The sequence below is a fragment of the Cupressus sempervirens genome, chromosome 6, assembly GCF_028749045.1.
Source record: "Cupressus sempervirens isolate cs-2001-9-10 chromosome 6, ASM2874904v1, whole genome shotgun sequence".
Lineage (NCBI taxonomy): Eukaryota > Viridiplantae > Streptophyta > Pinopsida > Cupressales > Cupressaceae > Cupressus > Cupressus sempervirens.
The window spans coordinates 381,449,402-381,475,983 of NC_143123.1; the positions used below are offsets into that span (position 1 = coordinate 381,449,402).

Genomic DNA, 26,582 nt, shown 5'->3' on the forward strand with positions numbered 1-26,582 from the left:
ATTTAACCTTCTTCTCACCGATGGAGTGGAATGAAATAATAGAAGATGCAAAGGAGAAAAGGCTATGTGAAGATAGAGATAATGAAGCAGCACAGGGAAAAAAGAGGTATGTCATTATAGTATTAAGTACATTGTAATCATGCACTAATTATTGATATTTGTAAATATATAATCTAAGATGTTTGAAATTGTTCATAGATTGCAAGACACATCCGTGGCTACAAAAGCGAGAGTAGAAAAGGTTGGCCAACACAAACTTGGCTCTGGTGGCTATATGAATCTCCAGTCTCGACTTGTAAGTAGAGCAATGAAATTTCTTTTTTTTTTAATATAATGTTGCAAACAGTTTTGTTTAATGAAACCATACATGGAAAAATGACGTTATCAAGCAAAAAACATAGGGCACAGATTTCAATGTGGAAGACACAGATGAAGATAGAAAAATTGCCTTGAAGGAAGGCTATAAAGTTGTGGCTACACGCCTACATGAAGAATCTGTAAGCCTTGCCCAAGAATCCAGTGCACCAAATGATATCTCATAGGTAAATTGGTCAGATGAAAAGTAAATAAAATTAAATAGTTGAGAAGATTCTTTTTTGGTATTATTTTTAAACGTAAATTGACTACATAACAATGTGCATAACATTTTACTGCAGCCTTCATATCCTACCACAAAACCTGCTTATGACGAAGGTCATGATGTGCATTATAGTAGTGGAGGTATTAATTTGCTATTAGAAATTAATTATGTAATTATGAATACAATTTAAATCTTCAATTGGAATTTGACGTGTATCATTTTTTTGAATATTTCAGAGCATGTTGAACATCATACTGAAGGAGTGGACGATGTTCCAAATGTTCAACATGTTGACGTGGTGGCGGATGAAAATGTTAATGTATATTATGTGGCATTGTCAATTAAGAAAAATGCATTTTATTTTGTACTCATACTTAATTACAAACTTGTAACAGATAGAAAAAGAAAAAGAGTATGTCAATTTATCCCATTCACTTGTTCTTGCAACAGAGCCCCCTTTAATGCAGCAACCTCCTGCTCCTCCAAACAGAAGGAGCCATCATAATTTGACATTACACATGCCAGAAGAGGAGGACAATGATGTAGATATGGATGCTCCTATGAGCGCTCTTCTTAAGAGAGAAATGATGTTTTAAAAATATTCTTTGATAAACCTTGTTGGATAATGAAAGAACTTTTTTTAAGTAATTATGTATGAATGATGCGTATTAATACAGATTTTTATTTAATGTTAATGAATATTGTTATGTGTTAATAAAGTCTTGATTAGTATTGTGTATTAATGAATTTTATATCATATTAATGAATGTTATGTGATTGTATTGATTGAATGTGATAGTTCATAAATGGATGAATGAATGAATGAAGTATGTAATTAGATGATAATGGATACTTTAGATTGATGTTAGGGGGAGGGGGGTGAGGCCAGATGAGCTTCCACCTTCACGTTGTTGGCCTTGTTAAGTAAAGAATATTATAGTATTCTTGAAACCAAGTGAAGTAGCATTCTTGAAACCAAGTGAAGCTCTAACTAACATAAAATGGACACTTTGCATGTCGTAGGTCTAAAATGATCCACAACTACTGCTTCCCATAACATAAAATGAAAATGTGATATGGGATTTATGTGTGGCTACCTACAATGTTTGATATTTGATCATTTTGTTCCCTTTATATATTTACCCTCTTTTTTTTCCCTCAGTAATAGTTGTCAATAATGATATTCTGAACTATGTATTAGGTGACTTAAATGACCATTATGGGTAAATACTACAATATCATTCTAATAGAAATGGTTGCTCAAAGATTCATCTCCATCTTTGGGGAAGAATGTGATAACTTCTCTATTGAATTCTTTACAGAGGGAACGTACTTGAATGGCTTCCATATAGAAACCCAAAAGTTTAGCATATATCCAATTAAGTTTGGCTTTTTAAAACTCTATAGGAAGACCATCAATATGTGGGGATTTACCATACTTGAGGGATTGCACAATAGACCAAATTTCTTGCTAAAGAAATGCCTCTTTCAAGATTAGAGGCACCAGATTTGTTTAGGTTCATGGAAATAATTCTGTTGCAAATAAGTCTAGGTTTCTCAGCTTTATAATTGTTCTCATTTCATTAATCTTATCAGTTGAATTCGCTGCAATATCAGTTGGCCTTATATGATCCTAGATAAATTCAAGTGTTGGCAAGCTGAAAAATCATCCAGTCCTTTTAGCACCACATTTGATCCAGATGAAGTTTGGATCTATTTTTTCTCTTTGAGAAATATAGTTCTTATGGCATCTTTACATATGTTTAGCAAAGGCCAAGAAACCTTAGAGTAAGCTATAATTGGATTATATTGTAATTTATGTTTGAGTCTCACCATTTATTCCTCAAAGATTCTACATCTTACTTCTTAAGCTTTGTTTTACCAAATATACTCTTATGTCTGAATTACTCAATTACTATTTTTTCAAATTCAGTTATAAGACTGACAATTCAGTCTGAATTACTCAATATCTTCTTCAGGATGCATTTTTTATCCCCCCAAATCTCCATAATTTTTTTTGTAAGCTATTATTTATATTGTGCATGGTGACACTATTTATACTATGCATGGTGACACTCTTACTAATTGTTATCAACATATGATCAAGCATAAAAGAAGCTCCTAAAAGAACCTATCTAATCTGGATTACAACCTTTTATATCCCTTTTTTTATTACTACACCAAATAATCTTGATATACCTACAACCTTTCTCATTATGTTCAAGAGGGTCAGAGAAGCTAAGGACCCTTTTCATTTTAGTCTAAAAAGTAAGTGTATTCTGTTACAACAAGATGTATCTTTATTTTCCTATCATATTGATGTCCTCACCAGAATCCAAGGAACTTTAGGAATTTTATAGGTTAACAAATTCCACGTCTCTGGCCCATCAAGAATATTTGAGAAAGTTGTGGGCATTGACTCAGGAAAAAGGTTTCCCAAGCACAGTATGGCCACACGACATAGCCAATGTCCACCTAGACATATAAATCAATTCTATCCTACCTAATATTCTTTCTAGCTAATATTCTGCTTTACCTATTTTTTCTTTTGAATGTGGTATAATTGGCTTTTGAAAAACTCTTATGACAACATACAATTGGCTGACATAAACATAAACTTCATCAACCTAGCATAAACAATAAATAACCATCAGACTTCCTGACAACCACTTAAAGAATCATTAACTAAGGCTGAAGTGGTTTATCTTCCAGCATTGTAAAAATTCTCCCTCTTCAAATTTTTTTTCCCTAAAGCAATTGTAGTGCCAAGTTATCCAATATTTTAGGGCCTTCCTACATGGTATTGTACTATTGTCCAATGACAAAGCCTTTGACTAAATGAGATATTTTTGTAGCTCCTTTGGTCTCAATTCCTTCTTGTATCTGTCTGGGATCAAAATAAAACCTCTATCATCGAGGGAATGCAAGGATCTTGATATTTTAAAATTTTTTGTCCCACTACATTCTGCAAACCTAAGACATGAAATGGTGTTATGCACTAGCAACCTTAGTAGTATCTTAACCAAATATATAACCTATCTGCTAGATCCTTGTAAGACCCATGGTTACTTGGTCCAAGTATCTCCCCTCCTATAATTTTGAGCAACTTTAGCTTATAAGGTTGTCATCTCAGGAAGATCTAATTTGTTACTTCTAATTCATGCTCATTTGAAAGCCAATTTGTTGGAAATTCAACCTATCTTGGGCCAATTTGAGGTTTTTCTTAGTTTATATGATAAAGGAGAGTTATAACTATAGAATGTGTACCTGGTAATGTTCCAGGGTTGTATTGTAAACTGTATGATCATGAATCTTGCTAATCTATAAAAGGGATAGTTAGTGCATGAAAAAAGGAGCGGCTATATAAAAATAGGGAAAAACAAAATATGTAGTGAGATTTGAAATATTTATGAAAATATGGATAAGGTGTGTCTTTATACATTATAGGGTCTTAAAATATAAGGATTAGGATAATTATTATGCCAAACTTGTATTCTAAGATTTGAAGTAAAAATGCCTCTATAATTAATGTCAAATTCTCCTAGACATTTGTTCCCAGGATGTCCTAGGATGGAGCGGCTGAAGGACAACCCAGGTATGTATCTCAGGACAATGTAGGATTATTTGTTTGTGGCAGTAGTTAGATTTTAGCAAAATGTGAATGTCATCTCCTTGCAAGAAATATTATCAAGCAACAAAGATGCTGAGTGATGTTCTTTGCTAATGCATAGGGTCTACTTTGGGCTTTTTGAGTCTGTTGTTTGAAGTAGAGACATCAAATTTGTTGGGAAATTTTGGTCCACAAGGATACAAGGCTCAAGAAGAGTGTTTCATGTCACACACAGATAAATGACCATGCGCAGGTGATAAACATGAACTCAGTGCAACTCATAAGAGGATACAAGAATTAGCATCCTCAATCTTGGAGTGTGTCACTTCCCTAAATTTAACATTTCTATTATAAAGCAGGTCATTCTCAACAAATTAGTCACCTTTTGAAGCATATCTGGGTCATTTGCCTTCAACTCTACTTGACATAGCTTTGGAATAATAGGAAGAGAATATAGGAGAATATTTCTAAGAAGTTAGACATTAAAATTTGTTGAGAGGTCTAGAAAAATTTAAGATATTAAAATTTGTTGAGAGGTCTAAACATATTTAACTCCAAGTAAACTACCAACTGTAAAAAACTCGAAATATGTACTACCAAAGAAATGATCAGCATACTACTTCTTTTGATATGACAAATTTTCAATAATGTGAGGATAAATTAGTCCCTATCAGATTGATTGAACTTACAATGAAAGTTCTTTTGGTTTAGTTCTGTGTATTTTTTGTAGAGAAGCTTTCCTATTTGGATTCTTTTGTCAAATTTGATTTTGACTAAATTTTATTTAGAGAGATTTCCATTCTCTACTCCTCCCATTTTGATTACAATTTTAGTTTTGTAACTTGACATTGTGAGTCACATGTGTGAAATTTTGAGTGAATGATGCTGAAAATTGTTCATTGGAAATACAGGCACAACCTTGGTGGAATGGAATACTGAAGAAACTAAAAGAAGAGATCAAAGAAAGAAAATGAAGAGATGAAGATGATGAGGTTAGCATACATTTTTTTCTTTTTAAATCCTAGTTGTATTAGAATGCCATGATAAAACATATTAGAGAATATTAATACATCAAATCATTTGCTATCCTTTATGCTATAAATTAGTATGAAGTCTCTTAATATGAATTGATCCATAGTTATACTTGAGAGAATGTTCATTGCAAAATAAGAGTTTTTAAACTTGATATTTTTAAACAGAATAATATTAAATTAAATAAAACAATAGTGAGAACCAATAAGAAGATCTTCACCAGATAGAGTTTGTTGCATTGATTGGTTCGTATAACAAAAAGCAGAGGCTGAACAAGATGAAGTTGAAGAAATCCAATACGAGATTCTGAAGTTTTATCTATTAAAACATTAATAGACTCAATAACCTACAGAAAATATAACATTTTAGCACTATAGAAACCTTGTATAATTAAGAGTAATATTTCTGACTATATGAAAAATATACAAGTTCTAAACAGTGTGGTTTTGTTTTGCAAAACATCTTGCATTTTGGCAAGTATCACCAATAGATCACAAACAAGAAACACAGTAATCAATCTCAAATTATTTGCTGAAAGTGTGTTAAATAGAATAAAGAGCAAGTTATTAGATAAAGGCACTTGTTTTATTAAGCTAAAGGAAAGGCCTACTTAACTGCACCAATATTTAATATTTTCAAAGCTTGCCTTTTTGCAGATCCTCTTGCTGGTTGTACAATGTACCCAGTCAAATGCTTGATTAATTAATCCATTGTCGCGCAATTCATGAAATATTCCTGCTCCAAGAAAGTGGAAAAAAATTCAAAGCCTATCCAAATAAATGTAAAAAAAATTAATGCAGATAATAAGAGGTGATTTGGAAAATGCTTGCCAGGTAAATTAGAGTCACAAAGACAAAGAAAAGTGTCCATGCACAAATTCTGCTGAGGTTCTTCTCGCTGAAAGACCATAACTCACAAACTTAGAAGTTGTATAACACAATCAATTATTTTCATATGAATAATGAATAGTATTGAATTTACTCACTGCTTCATTGAAGATTAATGCCAGCTTTCTTAGAGCTCCAAGTCGCAATGCTTCAGAATGTGTAGTTGGACAATGGAAAAGTAAATTTCCTAAAGCCAACAATGCATTAAAGCATACAAAAGCACTTTCATGTGAGAGAAGGGAAACTAATTTTTGAATTCCCTGAACATCTATGAGCTGCAACACAAATATTTCATCTTATGTAAATATGTCTTTATTCAATAGAAATGCCACCAACACTCGAGCAACTCAAGATAATCATTATAATAATAATAAATGCTTATATTCAAACCTTGCCCTTAGTAGAGGTTCTTTGTTGGGATAGATTATTTGGATTAAGAACTATTAAGCATACCTTGTCTCTAAATTCTTCAGCATGTTTTGATCCCCCTGCAGTAGAAAGAGCAAGAAAATATCAAGCTCCAGCCAAAGCTCGACAACTGACTTCATTTGATCTCAGGATATGAAGAAACCATGTACAAATCCATTCTTCATAAAGTGTTGAAAGCTCATTTTCATTGTTACAAGCTCCTAACTTGTCCTATTTAATTTTTGTTTCCCCAACAAAATGTAAGAAAACATTTTGTATTTACAAAGCAGTATTCTTTCATCTCAAATATTTTTCTAAAGATTATTTTTTTAAATGGAAGACTAAGAACCAAAAAGTAATGTTAAATCTTCCCAATAAGGTGAGCTATATGCTACAATTAACTTTTGAGGGTTCAGAGAGTTTGAAGGTAATCCTAACAGTTTGATCATTTACAAAAAAAAATTAGATTTGCAATGTTGCTACTCAATAAAAAAATCCATAATTTATTTTAAAATAACAAATAACTGAACCAAGGAAAGAAAAAAATTTAAAGGTTTAAAACTTAAAAATAATGGTGCAAAAAGATTAATTTAAAAATTAAATACATTTCAAGCTTAAGAAATTATAAGTTTGTTGGGATTGAAGTGTCTCAACCTTAGGAGTCCCAAATGGATTTAATATTATATATGTTGTTCTCTTGTTTTTGATCAAATCAATGCTATATTTAATGTTTCCAAATTGCATAGCTTAATTGCAAAGCCTAATGGAAGTTGGGTGTCATTAGCATTGAGGAAAAAGAGAGGTTGTGACGCTTGTTGCGAGGAGGGATGTTTTAAGAAAAGAATTAATAAAGAGTTCCCAAAACTTCTCCTAAGTGACAAGTGGCTTTCTTATGCATGGTTTTAGAAAGATTCTCAAAAGGACCAAATCTTCCACCCAGAAAGTCTTGGAGTGAAATAAAAAGATAAATTTTGGCAGAAAGCTTGGTTATCTCATGTTTCTTTTGCATATGGTACCCATGTGGTGATACATAACATAATTAATTGTACTTGGCACAAATACAAATGTCAGTTTCACTGCCATTTTTGTGAACAATATATTTGTTGTGCTCACAATCAATGTCCCTTACTAATTTTTTTCATCCTAATTGTATAAACTTGTATAAGTCTTTTCTTGTGAACCATATTGAATTAAAGGATGCTTTTCCTTGAACAAGGTTGTTATGATTTTAGCAGATGTATAAACTATCAGTGTTGGAGCTCTATTTATCATGACAGATTTTGAGTTTTTCATCACTTCATGTATAAATATTTTAGGCTCTGAAGAAATTTTTGGATTGAGATGCCATATTAACATTAGATCCAAAAATAAACAGAAAACCTGTTGCAAACTTGGTGATAGAGAAAGCACTATTAAGGAGTGGTTAAAAGGCTTGGCAGTGATTTGATTTTGAGTAATCAGGTACGCTTCATGTGTCCAGACTTTTTCTACTCAGAATTTAGCTCTTGTTTATGGCCTATTATTATTATGAGCTTTATAAGTTTATATAGTTCATTTCTCTATTAAAAAATGCTATTACATTTTGGTTTTCTTTGTGTTGTACATAATCCAAATTAAACCCATTTATTTCTTATTACAGGGCCACATCAGCCTTATGCTTGAAAAAAGAAGAGGAAGCCTCATGTTATAAGAGTAGAACCACAAGAGCCATAGGAGAATGTTGAAGATAGTCATGATGTGCCTATTAGCATCATGACTATCTTCGGCATTCTCCTATGGCTCGTAAGGGAGATCAGCTAGTGAAGATGCTCTGTTAGCTTTTAATATGCTTCATCGATGAGATTCATTACTACACTCGGGAATGGGCTCATCTTCAATCTTCAAAAGATTGAAGAAGAGCCCATTCCCACGTGTAGTAATGAATCTCAAAGCTCCTTCAACTCGAGCATATCATGTCCTTTAAAAAATCTTTCTAAAGTTGCATCAACATTGTATCCTTCAGGTGTTTGATTCTTCATCTTTCTTCTTTATTATTCTACAGAACAATTCTCATGGTTTAAGTTTTTCTAGCATCAATTTGTAATTTTAGTCGAAAATCTCTATATATCTTTTCTTGCCAAACAGGGTTGCTTAGTTTTTATGTAAATGTCCTTGCTTTTGTAGCTTGGACTTGAATTCACCACCAATGGTCTTTATACTCAGCCAACAATATATTTGTACCAAGTATAGTGCATTGTAATGGTATTGTTCATACAATGTTGATGTTTACTCAAGAAGACTATTTTTATTTAGTTTTATTCGCCAAGTTTCCTTTTCAGTTTGATTTTGAGCTAGTGACACTTGAGACTCAAATGCCTACAAATGCTTCATGCAGTGTCCAGTCTCAAGCCCCGATCACTAGGCAAGCTCCTAGCTCTTATTACAGTTTTCTTACTGCAATGTCACATCCAGTTTGCATGTGATTCTACTGACCTAAAGGATCCTTAACCACAAACAATAGTAGTCTCCTCTGCCCAAGATAATACAACTTTGTTTCGATTTCAATAAGAAAATCACAGCAGCATTATTAGTGAGGATTTGTGTCTGCTCAGAAACTTCTTATCTAAGAAAGCCTTCCTAAGGGTTGTGAGGTTGTGAGCTGAGTCTGATGCAAAGAGCATCAAGAATGGTTTTGAGTGGACCCTATGTTCATGAACTTGGGGTTGTGTTTAGGGTCTCTTTATGGACCTTGTCCTATGTTTGCTTAATGATTGGATTGATCGTATTGGAGTTAGAGCACTTTTGGTGGCTGTTGGTAATGTCTTCTTTATTTCTTGGATAGATGTTGGAGATTTTTTCTGCAATCTTTGATCTGTGGGAGTTATCTTATGTGATCTTGGATTTAGATTTTCGGTGATAAAGTGTTTATTTAATGTAATCTACCAGACGGACTTGTGGTTTGCTAGGTATAAGTGTAGAGTCTTGAGATGTCTAGAGTCATCAGTAGTAAGCATGGAGTAGCTAGGAGCATCTTCAAGGATGATAGCTAGGAGGTGGAAGCTCACATATGAGATTTGAGTTGTATTCTTCTTTGTAGTGGCCATAACCTGGAAGGCCTTACAACCCAACATGTTCGATATAAATTTTATGATTCTATTATGAGAATATGTGTTGTTTTGGATCTGAATCTTTGTGTTATTGATTATGTTTCGCTGTGTGGTTATTTTCATGGGGCTAGGTCACCTCCAATGGTGGTACACCCTGCCTTGCACTCCATCAATGTGATGTATTTCTTTTTGCATTCACACCTCACACACTTTTTTATTTATTGCACTGAATGGTCTCTCTTATAAATCTTGTCTTATTAAGAGACACTCCTTTATTGTGTCCTTTTGGCCATTCTTAAAAAAACATTTTTTAACTTAAATCAATGATATTAAGTATCTTTCCTTTGTTTTTATTAATTTATGTGCTCAAAAAGGATACACAAATAAGCAATGTGTTTTCTTTTATAAATATTGCTTTTACTTTCTGCTATATTTCAAAACATGGATCCTTTGGTATATTTATTGTTTGTTTTGAATAACACAAATTAACATTTTTCTTAACTAATTGTTGTCTTCCCTTAAACCACTTCATTCAACAGAAGATTTTAGTCATTCATTGGTTTTTCTTTTACCAACAATCTGCTCTATACCACGATTGGTCTTATACAAGACAAAATCCTTTTCAGAAAACATTCAATGCCCTTTCTGTTCTTGTTTGTAGATAAGATAATGACTTTGTCTTTTGTATTTTTGTCTTATTTGCTTTTATTAAATCCTTCATTTTCAATTTTTTTTATGTGTACTATTAATTGCTGATGTATACTGGTAAAGCACAACTTGGGTTTCCATGCAACAGATCTAGTAATTTAACTCCATGATCAACATAAATTTGCATAATGCATCTCATACGTTAAACTTCAAAGACCATCTATGTTGATTGTGCTATTGTATATGTTTTTTGAGCAACTCTTTTATATGTATAATTATTTAATACTTCCAATGCAAGGTTAGTACTGTAGCTGGCAAGAGCTTTTAGGCATTTCTCAGGTAGCAAATAGTAACTACGTGTGCAAACTCAAAGTTAGACACAAATATTCAAATTTGGCTCATCCATGCCTTTGCCTTTGCTACACAGGTGAAGCATTGCTATTCAATTTATCCGTTGACCTCCGAGATAGATCATGACCTCTATGTCTATTTTTTTAATGATGTGTTCCTATGTTTCTCTAGTTTTTGTTCTCCGACTTTGTCTTATTGACCTTCCATTTTGTCTTTCTTGCAAAAGTTTGTTCCCTGTAAACTCTTGTCTGCATCTTTGCTAGAGATAGGTGATGCATTATTCTTCATCTTATTTCTTAACTTGCAAGACTGATCACGATCTCTATGTCTATCTTTTATATCATCTTGCCCTTGATCTCTGATGTTGTTTTCTTATATCGGGTAAGATCATTCACTACTTGAGCAACATCTAAAGTTTTACAAGGCAGCCACATGAACTCTTTCTTAGTTTCTTATCTGTATTATTAGTTATCTATCCTCTTCTTTTTCACATTTAATCTTTTCATTAATTTTTCTTCTTAGTAATCTGACCTTTACCACCCCTTTGACATCAATGCTGATTCAAATTATGAATTTCTTCTCGACATAAATGACAACTTGCAGTAGTCTGTATCTTTGACATCAATGACGAATTTTCCAACAATACATCCATTCAAAACATGTCCATCCAGTTTACATGTGATTCTACTGACCTAAAAGATCCTTAACCACAAACAACAGTAGTCTCCTCTGCCCAAGATAATACAACTTTGTTTCGATTTAAATAAGAAAATCGCAACAGCATTATTAGTGAGGATTTGTGTCTACTCAGAAACTTCTTATCTAAGAAAGCCTTCCTGAGGGTTGTGAGTTTGTGTACTTCTCCTTTAGATCAAAGGTTCATTGTGAGCATGTTGCTAAGACCCTGCCCAAGGTTACAAATGCAAAGTGAACTAGTTTTTAATGCTTCTCACTAGCAATAAAGCATGTTTTATTAGCCCATTATCTAGCTGGTTCACCTTTATTTCAAATTTAATGTAGGGACGAGGAGCTTCTTGGTCAGGGTCTTGCATTGAATGATGAATTAGATCGTGTGCTAGGGAAACATGACTCCATTACTACAGGGTCTCCTGTGACGTGAAAAAGAACATCAACTCATGCGGCTCCTCTTGTCAGTGTCAACTCATGCAGTGCGTGATGCATCTTGTCAATACAATTTCGTAAGTTACATTTTCTATTTATGATTTTTATTTGAAATCCATTGCTTTAGTTCTAAGATGAATTTGGTAAAATTCTTTTTGAAATGAGTGAATGAGACACCTATTAGCCAGCTCACTGGACAGACCTACAGAGACTCAAACATTGAGAGCCAATACTTGAACAAATAGGATTAACAAATATGTTAAATAAATTTGATCCCTTTTCATATGTGCCTACAAGGCTCTGATTGGACCACAATACATCCTCCAACATTGGAAAAAAAAAAACACAAATACAAACACAATCACCAACCTTCGCTATTCGTTAGGACAATATACTTAATGAAGAGTTTGAGGAGGCTTATACCACAGATGTTGTTTTGGTCTATCCCATTAATTTGAAAGGTGGCTGTAGAGAGCAGTTAAAGGATCTTGACTGACTCCAAGATTAGCAAAAATGTCTTCTGTCACATTTAAATGGAGTGTGCAATTTTGAAACCTAACATTGACAAACTTAAGAGCCCAGAAAAAGAGCTTCTTTTACACAATGCCTCAACCTCCAATCGAGAAAAGGACATTGTACATGACTTTAATTGATTTAACAAGAAGGAATCGCAATTCTAGTATATGAAATCACAGACACTTACTAAAAGAAATTGAAAGAAAAATAAAGAGTGAGGACCCACATATTGTTCTGTGATACTTATGAAACGCTAAACACACCTTAAATATAACCTACACACATATTTGCAATGCCACTCACAATTACAGCAATCCTTTTTGCATTTACAGCTTTCAACTTGGAGAGTATGGAGAAGAGGAAGGAGACTTGTATAGTTTATGACACGTCACCCTAGAGTATTCACTTTACTCACACAAATGAAACTCGTGGCTTTAAATCTTGAAATTCAAAATGCACCTTCCTTGATGTGAAATATGATGATTTTATACAAAATCTACAAGTGGTCCCAAGGGCACCCCAGGGAAGTTGGATACTTTGGTTTTCCCGCAATCTTCTTCCCCTTATAAAATCCTAAACTAAACCTTATATATGATCCATTCACCCATTTGCATGACAACTCAACTACCACAATCATTTTTGTAGTTACAATTGTTACCTGAAGAGGAAGGAGAGAAGAGGATGGGAGCATGCATTGTCTACCACCAGTCACCCATGAATGGTCACATTTATTCCACAAATCAAATTCATGGTGTGAAATAATAAAATGCAAAATACACTTTTTGATGCCAAATATGACGCCCTTCTACACAATCTACACATGTTCCTGAAGGCACCTCAAGAAAGTTGGATACAGCAGATAGGTACAAGTGTTCTGTTGGGACCATATGCTTGAGTGTTTTTCCTCTAATAGTGTTTCAAGCTTGGAAACAAGGTTTTTTGGGTGCTATTCTTTGGTTGTTTAGCTCTGCAGCCTAAAAAATTCATTTCCATTGCTTCTATTTCTTCTGCCAAATTGGGGGTGGCTGTAATTACAAAGTACACATTCTTTTCTCTCCTAAACATACAATAGCTAGATAGACATCTACCCCTCCTTGGACACACGTATCCTATCCATATCGATACGATATGGATACATATTAGATAACATACCCACACGAGCCCAACAAACCTTAATTTTTAGACTGTGCAAGATACTGTGTGAAAATTTGACATAAACCTTCCTAAACTTATTTAACAAAACCGGAACCAAATGAGGATGACAAATGAAATGTTTTTTCTATTTTGAGGACCCATTTTTTGGGTTATCTTCTTATGCAACTCTACAATTTTTTTTGCATAGTGAATTTTTTAATGTAAACTTATAAATATGTATGGAGCAATTATTTGTCTATATTGCTTTAGAAGTAATGTAAATAGGGTGAGATTACATTTGGGTTTACTTTTGGTGATGTCATTAACTGAAGTTCAAGAGACTCATTTTGTATCGTTGAGTTCATCATGTACGAATGACAATGATGCTGAATGAAAATTTTCTAACTCTTAAGTGTTTGTAGAGCCTATGGAAGCATTAATTATGTAGAGCATCTTGAGGTGGATGTTTCCTAGGGTGCATTTAGACAGTCATCATTAGCTGAGAAGCAAGAGACTCATCTTGGACAGTTGAGTCCATCATGTGGGATTGACAATCATACTGCTAAGCAAAATTTGTGAGGCCTCACCTTGACCCATATTAGCATCGATGATACATTATTATTTTGATACCCATGACTAAATATGTCAGAACATTATTTGATGCACTGAACATTATTATGTTATTTTATGATGTCTGATACTTTACTTCAGTTATTTGATTTCGTCATTTAATGCTTTATGAACATGTGTAATGATGAAGTAAATGAATGCAAAACTAACACCTTGATTATGCAATTCTAATGGTCGATTATTAGAAAATGGATGCCTTAATTTATATGATTTTTCTGATACGTAATTTACATAATGCATGTGATTTCTTGATCTACTGATGTGTGCAATGAGTGTGCAGAAAATTTAGCTAGGAAAACTCAATGGAAAGACGGAACTAAACCACTTGTTAATTTTGTGCTATCTTTGTATTGTAATTCTTTAAAGGTTGTTATTTGATCTTACTATTCTCCTAGCTTTTTATTGTTCCTATTAAGTCTTTAAGGCCTAAAAACTTAAAATTATAAGTACCCTAGGGGTAAGGGTATGGGTGGGGAGTACTTTGCACCCCTTTAGCCTGCTTGGTTGACTTTTAGGGTCACTCAAAAACCCTATTTTTGGTTGATTGCGAAAATTGGTTATCTCCTCCATGAGTGGGTGACTCAAACTCCATCTTGAGGTTACTTGAAGTCTAGTTGAGTTAAGGATCATACTTAGAGGCATTTTGGAGTAGTTTTGGTGTTTTGTCACCCAATCTCTAGTTTTGGAGAAAGTTTGAAGATTGAAGGAAGAAAAAGAAAAGCTCTTCTCAAACCACCATTTTGCCATAACTCTTTTGGTGAAGGTAGGAGTTCTTCACTCCTTTGAATTGTTTCTTCATGTGTTCATGCTTGAATCTTGCTTCAATCATGCATAGGCATTGTGTTGTTTTTGTGTTGCTTGCTTGTGTGTTGGGGTTGATTTGAAGGGATCCTAACTTGTTTATCTTTGATGTTATTCTCATGCTTGCTTTGATGTTTTCTATCTTGAGGGGATTTCATGGGGATTGTTTTGGCATCACTCACCCTTGGATAGGGAAGAAGTGGCCATGTATGGGGGAAGGGCCTTAGTTGGACCTCAATAGTGTAGAGTCTCCTCTCATGGTGAGAGAAGGGAAAGAGAATAGGGTGTATGGGCCCCTACTTGTCATCACATACCTTGTATGAAAGATTGAATTCTTCAAGAAAGGAAGGAATGAACACCTTTGTTATATTGGCCTCGAAAGGGCAATTGTAGAAGAACGGAAGTTCTTAAAATTTTAGCCCCGAAAAGGCTATGTTATGGTATGGTGATTGACATCTCCTATTGAGAAAATCCACCTCTCCCCTATTTTGGTTCATTGTTGAACCTATTGTGCAAACCGAGTTGGGAATGCATGTTTGAATTGTTCATCTTATTGTGTTGTTTTACCTCCATGTTGGTTCTTGTCTCTCCCATGGTTTCCTTGATGTATTGAAGACATTGGAAAAGTTCTCTTGTGAAAGCCCTTGAGGAAAATTCATTTGAATTGCAATATGATGTAAAATGTATTTGAATTTTGATGTATTGGCAAAGACATCAGGTTTTCTTACTGGTTCTTTCCCGATGGAGCCTTGAACCAGGATGAATAATAGAGAAAGGGAAAAAAAAAAGTTTATGAAAACCTCCTTGTTTTTCTCTCATGTGATTTCAAATTTTGCATATGTATGTGAGAAAATAGAATGATAGATAATGTCTTGAATTATGAATTTTCAAGTTTTCAATTATGTTAATGAAAAGCAATTTGATATGTTGAAGTTCCCAATTTGATGTTTAAGTATTAAGAGGAAATAAAAATCCTACATTGTGATCACAAAGTTAGCTCTCTTCTTGTTAAAATTCATAATTGACACAATCAAAATTTGATTAAGAATTATGCACCGCCATGAATTTTGATTATAAAGGAATATATACCTTGCTATGTGATGATTTATAAAACACAAATAATAAGAAGGAAAGACAAAATATAACCATATGCACTTCCTTGCATTGGTATGTTTGTTGAAGGAATCAATGTGGTCATTTGGTTAGAAGTCACTTTTAGTATAACAAAAAAAATATATACATATATGTGGCAAGGAACAAATCATGTTAACACTTAGACAAAATTGGCTTCTAAAGAAAAATGTGTATCTCTAGGAGTTAAAAAAACCTCTCTGAAAAATGTATGGGAAAAATTTTAATTCCCCCAAGTTACAAAGAATATTCTCTGTATTATCCTTTTGGATTGCAATTAAAAACCAATGTTAAATCTTTTAAAAAGAATATAAAGTAATTACATTTGAAGTTAAAATATTTAAATGGATATCTTGTTGACATATCTCACCCATAAAACTTTTAGCATATCCTCCTTTGGCTATTTAACCCTCACTAAATCTAGCTACAAATCATCTCTTGCCAAATTTGGGCGCAGTCCTCATTAGCATTAAACCCCATGTGACACAAAGGCAAAGTACATGCCTATGACTCCATGTAAATTTTAATTATAAATCAAAAAAAAAAAAACTTAGGGCATACCCACTTCCTTGTTTTTTTTCCATGCCCTTACTTTATTACTACCTCCCCATGGCTAGGCGTGGACATCCCAACCACCTACCATTACTCATATTGTGCTCACATGTGGCCCTGTCATGTCAAGGAGGGGGCATGAAAGCTGTCTTTAAAAAAAAGGTAAGTTGAACCCATGTTAACCTCTCTCCATACCCATATTCCCCCACCCTGCCCACCCCTTATGTACCGATTCACTCCACCCTCAACACTCACGCAAGGGGAGTACAGTCTGCACTAAGGCAGACCTCGGGTAGCTCAAGGGGGCCACGTGATAGGATAGGCCCACTTGGCCTAGGTGGAGTTGGGGGTGGGAATTAGGATAGTTGCATAGTTTTGTTTTAATTTAATTATGTTATGTGGAGTAGTTGCTAGGTTAGTAGGTTTTAGGTTAGTAGTTTAGTATCATTTGTTAGTATAGTTAATTGTATTAGTTAGTATGTATAGAATTGTAATGCTAGTTAGGATTTAGACTTATGTTTATTTTATAAATTAAGAATGGCAATAAATCTATAGTTAGATTAGTAGTCTTTGATAATATTAGGAAGAGATATAATATTTTATGTTAGTAGGGATGTTAGTATATAATAGTGTTTTAGATGTTAGAGTATTAAATTAGTTTTAATTTTAAAAGTTTTAATTGAAATTAGAATATTTTAATTAAAACAATTTTAACGTTTTATTAATTAGTTATATACTATTGTGAGCTTCGTAGATTAATTTTAATATGGACTTAAATTTATGACATTAGAAAGTAGTAAGAATATTTAGTATGTTAATGTAGATTTTGATAAATAATTTTAGAATGTTGTTAGCTAGTGAATCTTATGGTTAGTAGTTTTATTTCCGTTACCCTTTGTTATTATTGTATTTTATTTTATGCTACTAATTAGTCTTATATTTTTGAGAGATCATTTGGATAAACCTTAATATTGACATTTTAATGTTGAACTTAACTTTATAATAGATTAAATAAAGTTTAAGTTTAACTTATAAAATTTATTGAATTTGTTCTAGTCATCTTTTTTTATGGTAAATAATAAATTAATTAATTGAGTTACTAGAAACTTTTAGCTCATCCAACTATCTGTTTTGTGATATGATCAAACTGAGTTGTAACCTCATTATATCGTTTAGAACTTGCACCTAACTTTAAAGTACCTATGGCTATCTGAATTTTTAAACTACTCGAACTCTTAGTTCCATCATAGATTAAACATATAAATCTCTGTCAAACATTTTATCTTATTGAATCATAGTTCTAAAAAAAAAATTTGTGTGTGTTTTTGCCCTTATATTTTAGGCATGACAAAATTGATCTAGCTCTGATGTTCTTGGAGAGCGTAATGCAGAACATAATATTAGAACTTCAGTTTGGGTGTTTGTTGGATGAGGAGTTCTAGTTGTGAAGGTTTATTTTCTACTCAATGATTATGCTATATGTCTTCAACTACTAAGCTCATGTTTTTGAAGTTTAAACTTTAAAAGTAATTTAGACATTTTATCTCGCGACTTCCAATTTTATCATGTTCTGATCTTCTTTGGGTAATAATTTGCACTTTTGGACAATTTTATATTATCTTTTAATAGATTTATATTTACTTTTGGACAAATGTATAGACACCACAATGTATATGGGAGGTCCTTTGCTTATGAAAATGCATGCATCCACTATATGTAGATGTTTTTTTAATGTAAAATTGTAAGTGGATCTGCATGATAGTGGTTATTGGTTAAACATTTTTAGGTAGAAGGAAATATAGTGCATATAATGAAGGCATTGGCTAGTCGCCCCGGAGCAACACAAAGTTTGATTGAAGATGATTCACTTCAACTTTTATTTCAAATGGTTGCAAAAGGGGAAAATTATTGGTACACTTCCTTTGTACATAGTTCAACTTCACCGACATGTTGTGCAGGTTAGATTTAGCCATAATTTATGCCAATTCTAGGAATAATATGAGGCTTTCTTTTGAAATTTTGAGCTCTCTTAATTATAAGATTTTAACTGCCATTTCAATTGTAATGCAGATACTTGGTCTCCTTTTGATCAATGGTAATGGAAGCACAGCCAAGTACATTCACACTCGGCATTTGGTGTGTTTTCTGATGACTAATTAGGCTTATTAATTCAATGTATTGAGTAGTCAAATAATCATTCAGTGGATGAATGGCCTTGAACTTATTATGGTTTTATAACTTGTTAAATATTTGATTTCTATGGATTTAAATTTTCTAAGCTAAAGTGCATGTTGATCTTTGTTACTATTAGAGTTATTTATTTATCTAGGGGCAAAGATAAAATGATTGTTTTTTATTTTAAGTTTCAAATTTATTTTTATCAGTCGTTTGTTTCCTAGCTAGATTTTTCTTTGTTGGTTCTTGGTCATTGTTGTCTCGGAACCATTCCATTAATTCTCAAAATACATCTAATCAAATGGCTAATGTAGATAGTGAACGAAGAGGAAGGTCTCTATATTGTTGCAAATATTATGAATTTGATGTATACTTTGATTGTTATTCAGGCATTTGATGCTGAAGTTGGCTCATTCATAATATTTCTCCATCAGAACTATTCCACTTTTTGCTATGTCATATTTTAGATTCATAAAGATGGATACAATTTCTAGCTCAAGTGATTTATCTTTAATACACATGCTATTCTTATTCATTACTGGCAAAGTAACATGGATCAAGCATCTAATAGGATGGGGCTAGGCCAAGTTAAAAATATTGGTATTGTTGAAAATAAAAGATACAATCAAAATAAGCTTGCCAGAGATCAAGTCCACCTACAGCAGGGGATACAAATGACCTGGAGAGTTGACCTAGGGGGCAGACTTGGTGAGCAAACTTAAAGAGTCGACTTGGTAAGCGTACTTGAATTGTCAGCTTGGCGAGTTCACTTGGGGAGCCGGCCTGGCGATCTGACATGGTGAGTGGACTTAAAGTGGCAACTTGGTGGGGCAAGTTAGCGAGCCGACTTAGCGAGGCCACTGGAGAGGTGACTTGGCGAGCTGACTTGGTGAGCAGACTCAAAGACTGACCTTGATGAGGCGCTTTGGTGGGGTGACTTGATGAGCAAACTCAAAGTCAACTTGGCAAGCGTACTTGAACAGTCGACTTAGTGACATGACTTGGTGGGGTGACTTGGCGAGCCCACCTGATGAGCGTACTTGAACAATCGACTTGGTGAGCCAACCAAGTGAGCTGACATGGTGAGTGGGCTTAGAGAAGCAACTCAGTGGGGCAACTTGGCAAGCACACATAACGAGCCAACTCGCCGAGGCAAGGTGGTAAAACCACTGGGTGAGCCGTTTTGGTGAGTTGACTTAAAGAGTCGACTTGTTGAGGTGACTAGGTGGGGGTGACTTGGTGAGTTGACCTAGGGGGCGGACTTGGTGAGCAAACATAAAGAGTCGACTTGGTGAGCGTACTTGAATTGTTGGCTTGGTGAGCTGACTAGGGGAGTTGGCCTAGCGAGCTGACATGGCGAGTCGACTTAAAGTGGTGAGTTGGTGGGGCAAGTGGGGGTGACTTGGTGAGCTGACCTGGAGAGTTGGCTTAGGGGGTGGACTTGGTGAGCGAACTTAGAGAGTCGACTTGGTGAGCGTACTTCAATTGTCAGCTTGGCAAGCTGACTAGGGGAGCCGGCCTGATGATCTAACATGGTGAGTGGGCTTAAAGTGGCAACTTGGTGGAGCAAGTTGGCGAGCCAACTTAGCGAGGCCACTTAGAGACGCGACATGGCGAGCTGACTTGGTGAGCAAGCTCGATGAGCGGACCTAAAGACTAACCTTGATGAGGCACTTTAGTGGGGTGACTTGATGACCAAACTCAAAGAGTCAACTTGGCAAGCATACTTGAATAGTCGACTTGGTGGGGCAAGTTGGCAACCTGACTTAACGAGTCCACTTGGTGAGGCGAGATGGCGAGTCGACTTGTTGCGGCGACTTGGCGAGCTGACTTGGTGAGCGGACTTAAAGATTGACCTTGATGAGGCGCTTTGGTGGGGTGACTTGATGAGCAAACTTAAAGAGTCAACTTTGTGAGCGTACTCGAACAGTCGACTTGGTGACATGACTTGGTGCGCTGGCTTAATGGCGATCCGACCTAGCGTGCGTACTTGAACAGTAGACTTGGTGAGCTGACTGAAAGAGTCAACTCATTGAGGTGACTGGGTGGGAGTGACTTGGCGAGCTAACCTAGAGAGTTGACCTAGGGGATGGGCTTGGTGAGCAAACTTAAAGAGTCGACTTGGTGAGCGCACTTGAATTGTCGACTTGGCGAGTGGACTGGGGGACTTGGTGGGACATGTGGGCGAGCCGACTTGGTGAGGCGACTTGGCGAGCTAACTTGGTGAGCAAATTTAAGGACTGACCTTGACGAGGCACTTTGGTGGGGCGACTTGATGAACGAACTCTGAGTCAACTTGGCGAGCGCACTTGAACAGTCGACTTGGCGAGCATACTTCAATTGTCAGCTTGGCGAGCTGACTTGGGGAATCAGCGTGGCAATCTAACATGGTGAGTGGGCTTAAAGTAGCAACTTGGTGGGGCAACCACTTAGAGACGCGACATGGTGAGCTAACTTGGTGAGCAAGCTCGATGAGCGAACTAAAGACTGACCTTGATGAGGCACTTTGGTGGGGTGACTTGATGACCGAACTCAAAGAGTCAACTTGGCGAGCATACTTGCACTAGTACATTTTGGTTCATTTTTCGACCTTTATTGGTCGAATTTTCGAACCAATTTTCGACCAAATTCGACTAACCCATTGGTCAAAATTTTTCTGCTCAAAATTTTAACCAACTCACTGTTACATGATTTTTTTCAATCATATAACTAATTATATATTCTTCATATTAGTTATTGTCACTGTTTTTCAGGCATTCTATAAAATAGTTCATATGCCTTGCATATGATATGACATTTTGCATGCATCCTGCACTCTCTCTCATCCGGCTAATGATGGATTATGCAAAGTGATCTGAAACCATGATGCTAAAAAACACACAATCAAATCCAAAATGAACTTGCACTACAAATGGATTGTGGAAATATGATATTGGTAAAATTTCATGCATGTCTACCAAGACAATCACAACTCAAACATATATTTGTCCTCGTAGACATGCATGCAATTTTACCAATATCATATTTCCACAATCCATTTGTAGTGCAAGTTCATTTTGGATTTGATTGTGTGTGTTTTTTAGAATCATGGTTTCAAATCACTCTGCGTAATCCATCATTAGCCGGATGAGAGAGTGTAGGATGCATGTAAAATGTCATATCATAGGCAAGACATGTGAACTGTTTTATAGAATGCTTGAAAAAAATTTACACCTACCTGTTGGTGGAAATTTCCACCTTCATTGGTCAAAATTTCCACCAACGCCTGGGTTTTTTCTACCTTTGTTGGTAGAAATTTCAATATCTCGCTCCGTGTGGATCTCCAATATCCTCTAACTCAAAGTAGTCTTCTGATTCACCAATCCAATCAATCAGGTCCTTGGGATTCCAAGTACCTGAAAAAATTAAAAACATCCATCTTATGCTTTAGGTTCAACCGAGTGTCAGATCTATCTGGCCGACCAACTTTGTCTTCCATAGATCTCTCCACACAATCAATTCTATATTCACCATTCGATCCAACGACCACAAAGTCTTCTGCAACTTCCTCATAACCATCTTCAGGTCTATCTCATTCTTCATCAACTCCATCTCAAATCTGAATTAATTATTTTTACCTCCTCTGAGATCCTTGCTTCCATAGCATCACAAAGATCTTCAATCGCCCTAGGGTCCAATCTTCATGGAGGCATCTTCCAAGATTTTCGAAAATCCTCTACAACAAATCCACAAGATCAACTAGATCCTCGCTCTAATAATCTTCACCCTAGGTCTTGGTGTAAACTACCTCAACTTTGGCAATTTGTCTACACCCTCAAGAAAACTTAAGCTCTAATACCATTGGATGCAATACAAGGCAGGATAATCCCCAAATGAGATGTCCTAGCCGCCAACAATTAACCACATAGTGGAATAATAACAAGAACAGGTACATAAAGATACACAACAATGTCAATTCTCAAAACAGAATCATAAGATTTTCATCCAAGATGCTCGATTATAAGGCCTTCCGAGTTGGCAAAATACAAAGCAATTTACAATAGTAATTATGCAAAGACCTCACAAGATCCACTCTCCTAGCTAGTCCAGATCCATACTATGGTAGAAACTCCAAGAAGAATCTAAACTTGTGCATGAAAGCCACCAAGCAACCTTCTTGTTTCTCAAACCTACACTTAGCTCCTAGCTCTACTACATTTCTCTCTTCTCAACTACTCCTCCATGTTGAATGACAATGATTCAAGACTCAAAAAGACCCTCTACTTGTACCCAACTAACAAGTTACAAATTAAATAAACCCTTATGTTAAATACATATTTAAGCCACAAGTTAGCCTACAACAAACATTAAATACCAAATGCCTTAGCAAGCTTACAACACCCACTAAATACACCTAGGACAAATAACCAAGACCCAAATAGGTCCACACAAACTCTCATGATCGCTCCACGTCACAATCTCACACCACATGCATTAAATGCTCTAAGACAATTGATCAAATCTACAAGAACTTTATTCAACAAGCCCAAACTATTGAGTGTCAACAACCACCAACCAAGCATTGCCAAGCTCCTTCAATTGTCGAGCAATACAATATAAGTTGAGCAACAATGTAAATGTTGAGCAAACCTTCAACAACCGAGCTCCTTGGCCAACACTACACCTAGTAACGATCGAGCACCACTCCTTTAGTGACCTAGTCCTAAACTCCAAAACCAAAATCCCTCCAACATGCAGGATTGCTAACTACCCTAGGATGCTCCTGGATCACCACCTCATCATGGGTCCCTATGTGGGTGGCCTCCAACTAGTGGTGTTCCTCCTACATCTTCAAGTTGGCCCAATTCACATGTAGGTTCAAGATGGCATTCCTCTTTTAATTGGTTTCCTAGACTAGCCCCAATTCTGCTCTGAGATGAAGAAGTCATTGAGGACAATAATGCATATGGTGGACTTTTCTAGACCCTACGTTAGTTCCCGCAAAGTTGAAGGAAGAAGGATGAACTAGACCTCTACCCTCTTTTTGCTCTTGCCTCGGCTTCATAATAGAGGTTTGTTTCTGGGCTACGTCCATGTTTTAATTTGGTTTCAAGACATTGCCCATATGTTGATTGGGTTATTATGCTCCAAGCTAGGCTTGTTTGACTCTCAAAGAGTGAGTTTAAGTCCTCCCATCCATAACTTTTTTATTCTTATGTACATATATTTTTACATCAAAATAATTGGTTAAGCTATATGTCACATAAAATTATATGTGTATATATCTATTGGCTAGCCACTAAATGCAACTAATTTTGTTATTATTATTGGTCGGTTATTTCATTCAAGTTATTTGTTATTTGTGATGGTATATGACGTAAATGCACTAATATTTCTATTATTCAAAATACTTATCCTCCGCATACATTAATGAAGCAACAAAAGTATATAATTTGTGAAGAAATGTTATCGCTGTTTAATGAACTAATCTAAGCACAAGTTTATCTGCTCCAAGTGCCAAATGTTAACCTTGACAATCCTAGGAGGCAGGTTCATTATGCAATAGATTGGACCCATAAAACTTATGCCCTGAAATTCATATCATTAAAAGTTTTTTTTTACAAGTCCTAATAATTAAAGAATTTTGGATTTACAAGTTCTATTGAAAAAATCGCTAAACAAATTTGTGCTTGATTATCATTCTCTGAGTTTTATTCAACGTGCATGGAAGTGGCTGATGTTCACATCTCGCTAGGGTTCCATTCTTCATTGAATGAAATGTCAACGATAAAGTGGCTCAAAAATGCTGTAAAGAAAAACTACGAATAACACGTGATTGGAAAATTTCCTCTCCTTACATATGAATTATGATGAATAGATACCGGAGTTATGTAAAGCAAAATTTGTCAAATTGCAGGTTCCTTGAAATTACTTTTTTTTTCCAGATTTTGTGTATTTTGGAGAAACTTGTATGGTGACCTGTACAATCTTGCAACTTAAATGTACTGTGAAGACCTAATAGTGCTAAACTGTTTTTCATTTTTAAATAGAAAACATTCAAAATGGAAATTACCATCAATAAGCAAAAATTGACATAAAAAGTTTGCTGGAAGATTTGTCTGCCAAATGCAAAACCAGATAACATATATACATTATAGAGGTTTAAAAAAATTGTGAGCAATCAAAAGTAAAGCTTCCATATATAATTAATCCATTTCCCTCAAGCATCTTTATTGAAGGAAATGGCCTGATGAGTTACAAATCTGTATGTATTTGTTCACCAAAATTGAAAGGATTACAAGTATGGATACACAAATGATAAATGGATAAATGTTAGAATGTAAAATGATCCAGCCATATAACAATCTAAAAACTATTGGAATTTATTTAGGTGGGAACCAAGAAAGCTGGAAGCTTCTCTTGATAAATCTACACCATAGGATGAACTTGGCAGGGCACTTGATCATGAGATAATCAAGCGGAGGAGTTTTCCAGAGTATTCAAAGGACTTCTGAGTTTCTTTCAGACAGTGATTTTTCTCTTCTCGTGACCAACCCTGCATAAAATATTAAAAAAATCCTATTAGTATGGCTTATGCCTATATATACAATTCAAGTGTTCATAGCCCCATTTCTACATTCTCACCTCTGCAACATTGTTGATCTTCTCCTTCACGCGATCTAACAATTCTTTCAGATTTCCCTCCCATTTATAAAACTCCAGTTCTTTTCCACCAAGAATCTTTGCAGCAACCTGCGTCATTGAAATGACTTGAGCAATCATCTAAATGAGGTTTCACTAGAAACCTCAAAATACTTTACAGCAACATTCTTGTACAAGAAGTTCTTGGGAATAAAATTCAAACAAGACACTATTCAGCAGGAATCGCACTGAAACTCTTTCTTCTTGCCAATTTAAAAATTGACTTCAAGTACTTTATTTATGCATGGAATGTTCTCCCATTCATATTGTTACTTTCTTACAGTTATCCACAAAAGTTATATTTTAGTGCTCAGATGGCACTAATAAATAGTATGCCAACTATGAAATCACTATAAGTTTATCCATTAAACATTTTGACGACACTAATGCAACCAAGCTATAAACATAATGTCATATTTGGGGTGTTCTAAACTTGTGTTTACCTCTCGCACAGAAAGCAGAGACTACAAGAAAGTTGAGTAAAGAACCAAAGACAGTGTCTCTAATTTTCTCAAAGTTTGTGTCAAACAATTTAATCTAAAATTGTAATGTCCTTTTCTGGATTACCCTATAATTTGACCTAGAAGTCACAAATTCAATAAAAAAAGAGAACATCATATAGTTAGAGATGTAACTTTACCCAAAAGGATGTAAAGCAAAATAAATCCCTGTTGAAGTCTTGCAATCATGTTAGACAAATATAGATACAATTCATAAGATCAACCATTACTGGGGTTAAAGAACAAATATTCATAATCGCAATAGTCGTATAACAAATCTAATTTATTGTTTGGGTTCAATCATAACGGAGCTTGGATAAAGAAACATGATAGGATGCCTGAAGCAATCCTCTACCTAAGCCCAAGAGTGGATAAATCATCCCCTCTTGGCCTCATGTGGCCTTCTGCCATCTCTATGAGGTGGTGTACCCAATTGAGAATCCTATAGCCATTCTCCCTCATCATGCCACCCTCTACTCTACCACGATTGTGACTCCCTTGAATCTTCCAAACAATTGCTCAGTGTAGATGTGGGAGGAACTACAATAGGGTGCCCAAAGCAATCCCCTAGGCCCCAGGCCGGATATACCATCCCTCTTGGCTTCATGCGGCCTTCAGCCATCTCATACAAGATGTTTTACCTAATAAGGTGTCCTATAGCTGTATTCCCTTCCTCACCTTCCATGATTTATTGTTGCTATTTGGAAATCCATATTGTGTCGAATGTGTGTGTGTGTG

General features: G+C 35.1%; 1 protein-coding gene across 1 annotated transcript in view; it reads right to left on the bottom strand.

Annotated features, from left to right (window-relative positions):
• Positions 1-24,813: 24,813 nt before the first annotated feature.
• LOC149552652 (heme oxygenase 1, chloroplastic-like) overlaps positions 24,814-26,582 on the bottom strand; it is a 46,451-nt gene continuing 44,682 nt past the window's right edge. The window contains exons 3-4 of the mRNA XM_089788222.1: positions 25,288-25,395; positions 24,814-25,198 (exon numbers count right to left, since the gene is read on the bottom strand). Of these exons, the coding sequence (XP_089644348.1) occupies positions 25,106-25,198; positions 25,288-25,395 (201 nt within the window). The 3' untranslated portion in view covers positions 24,814-25,105. The remainder of the gene's footprint in view (positions 25,199-25,287; positions 25,396-26,582) is intronic.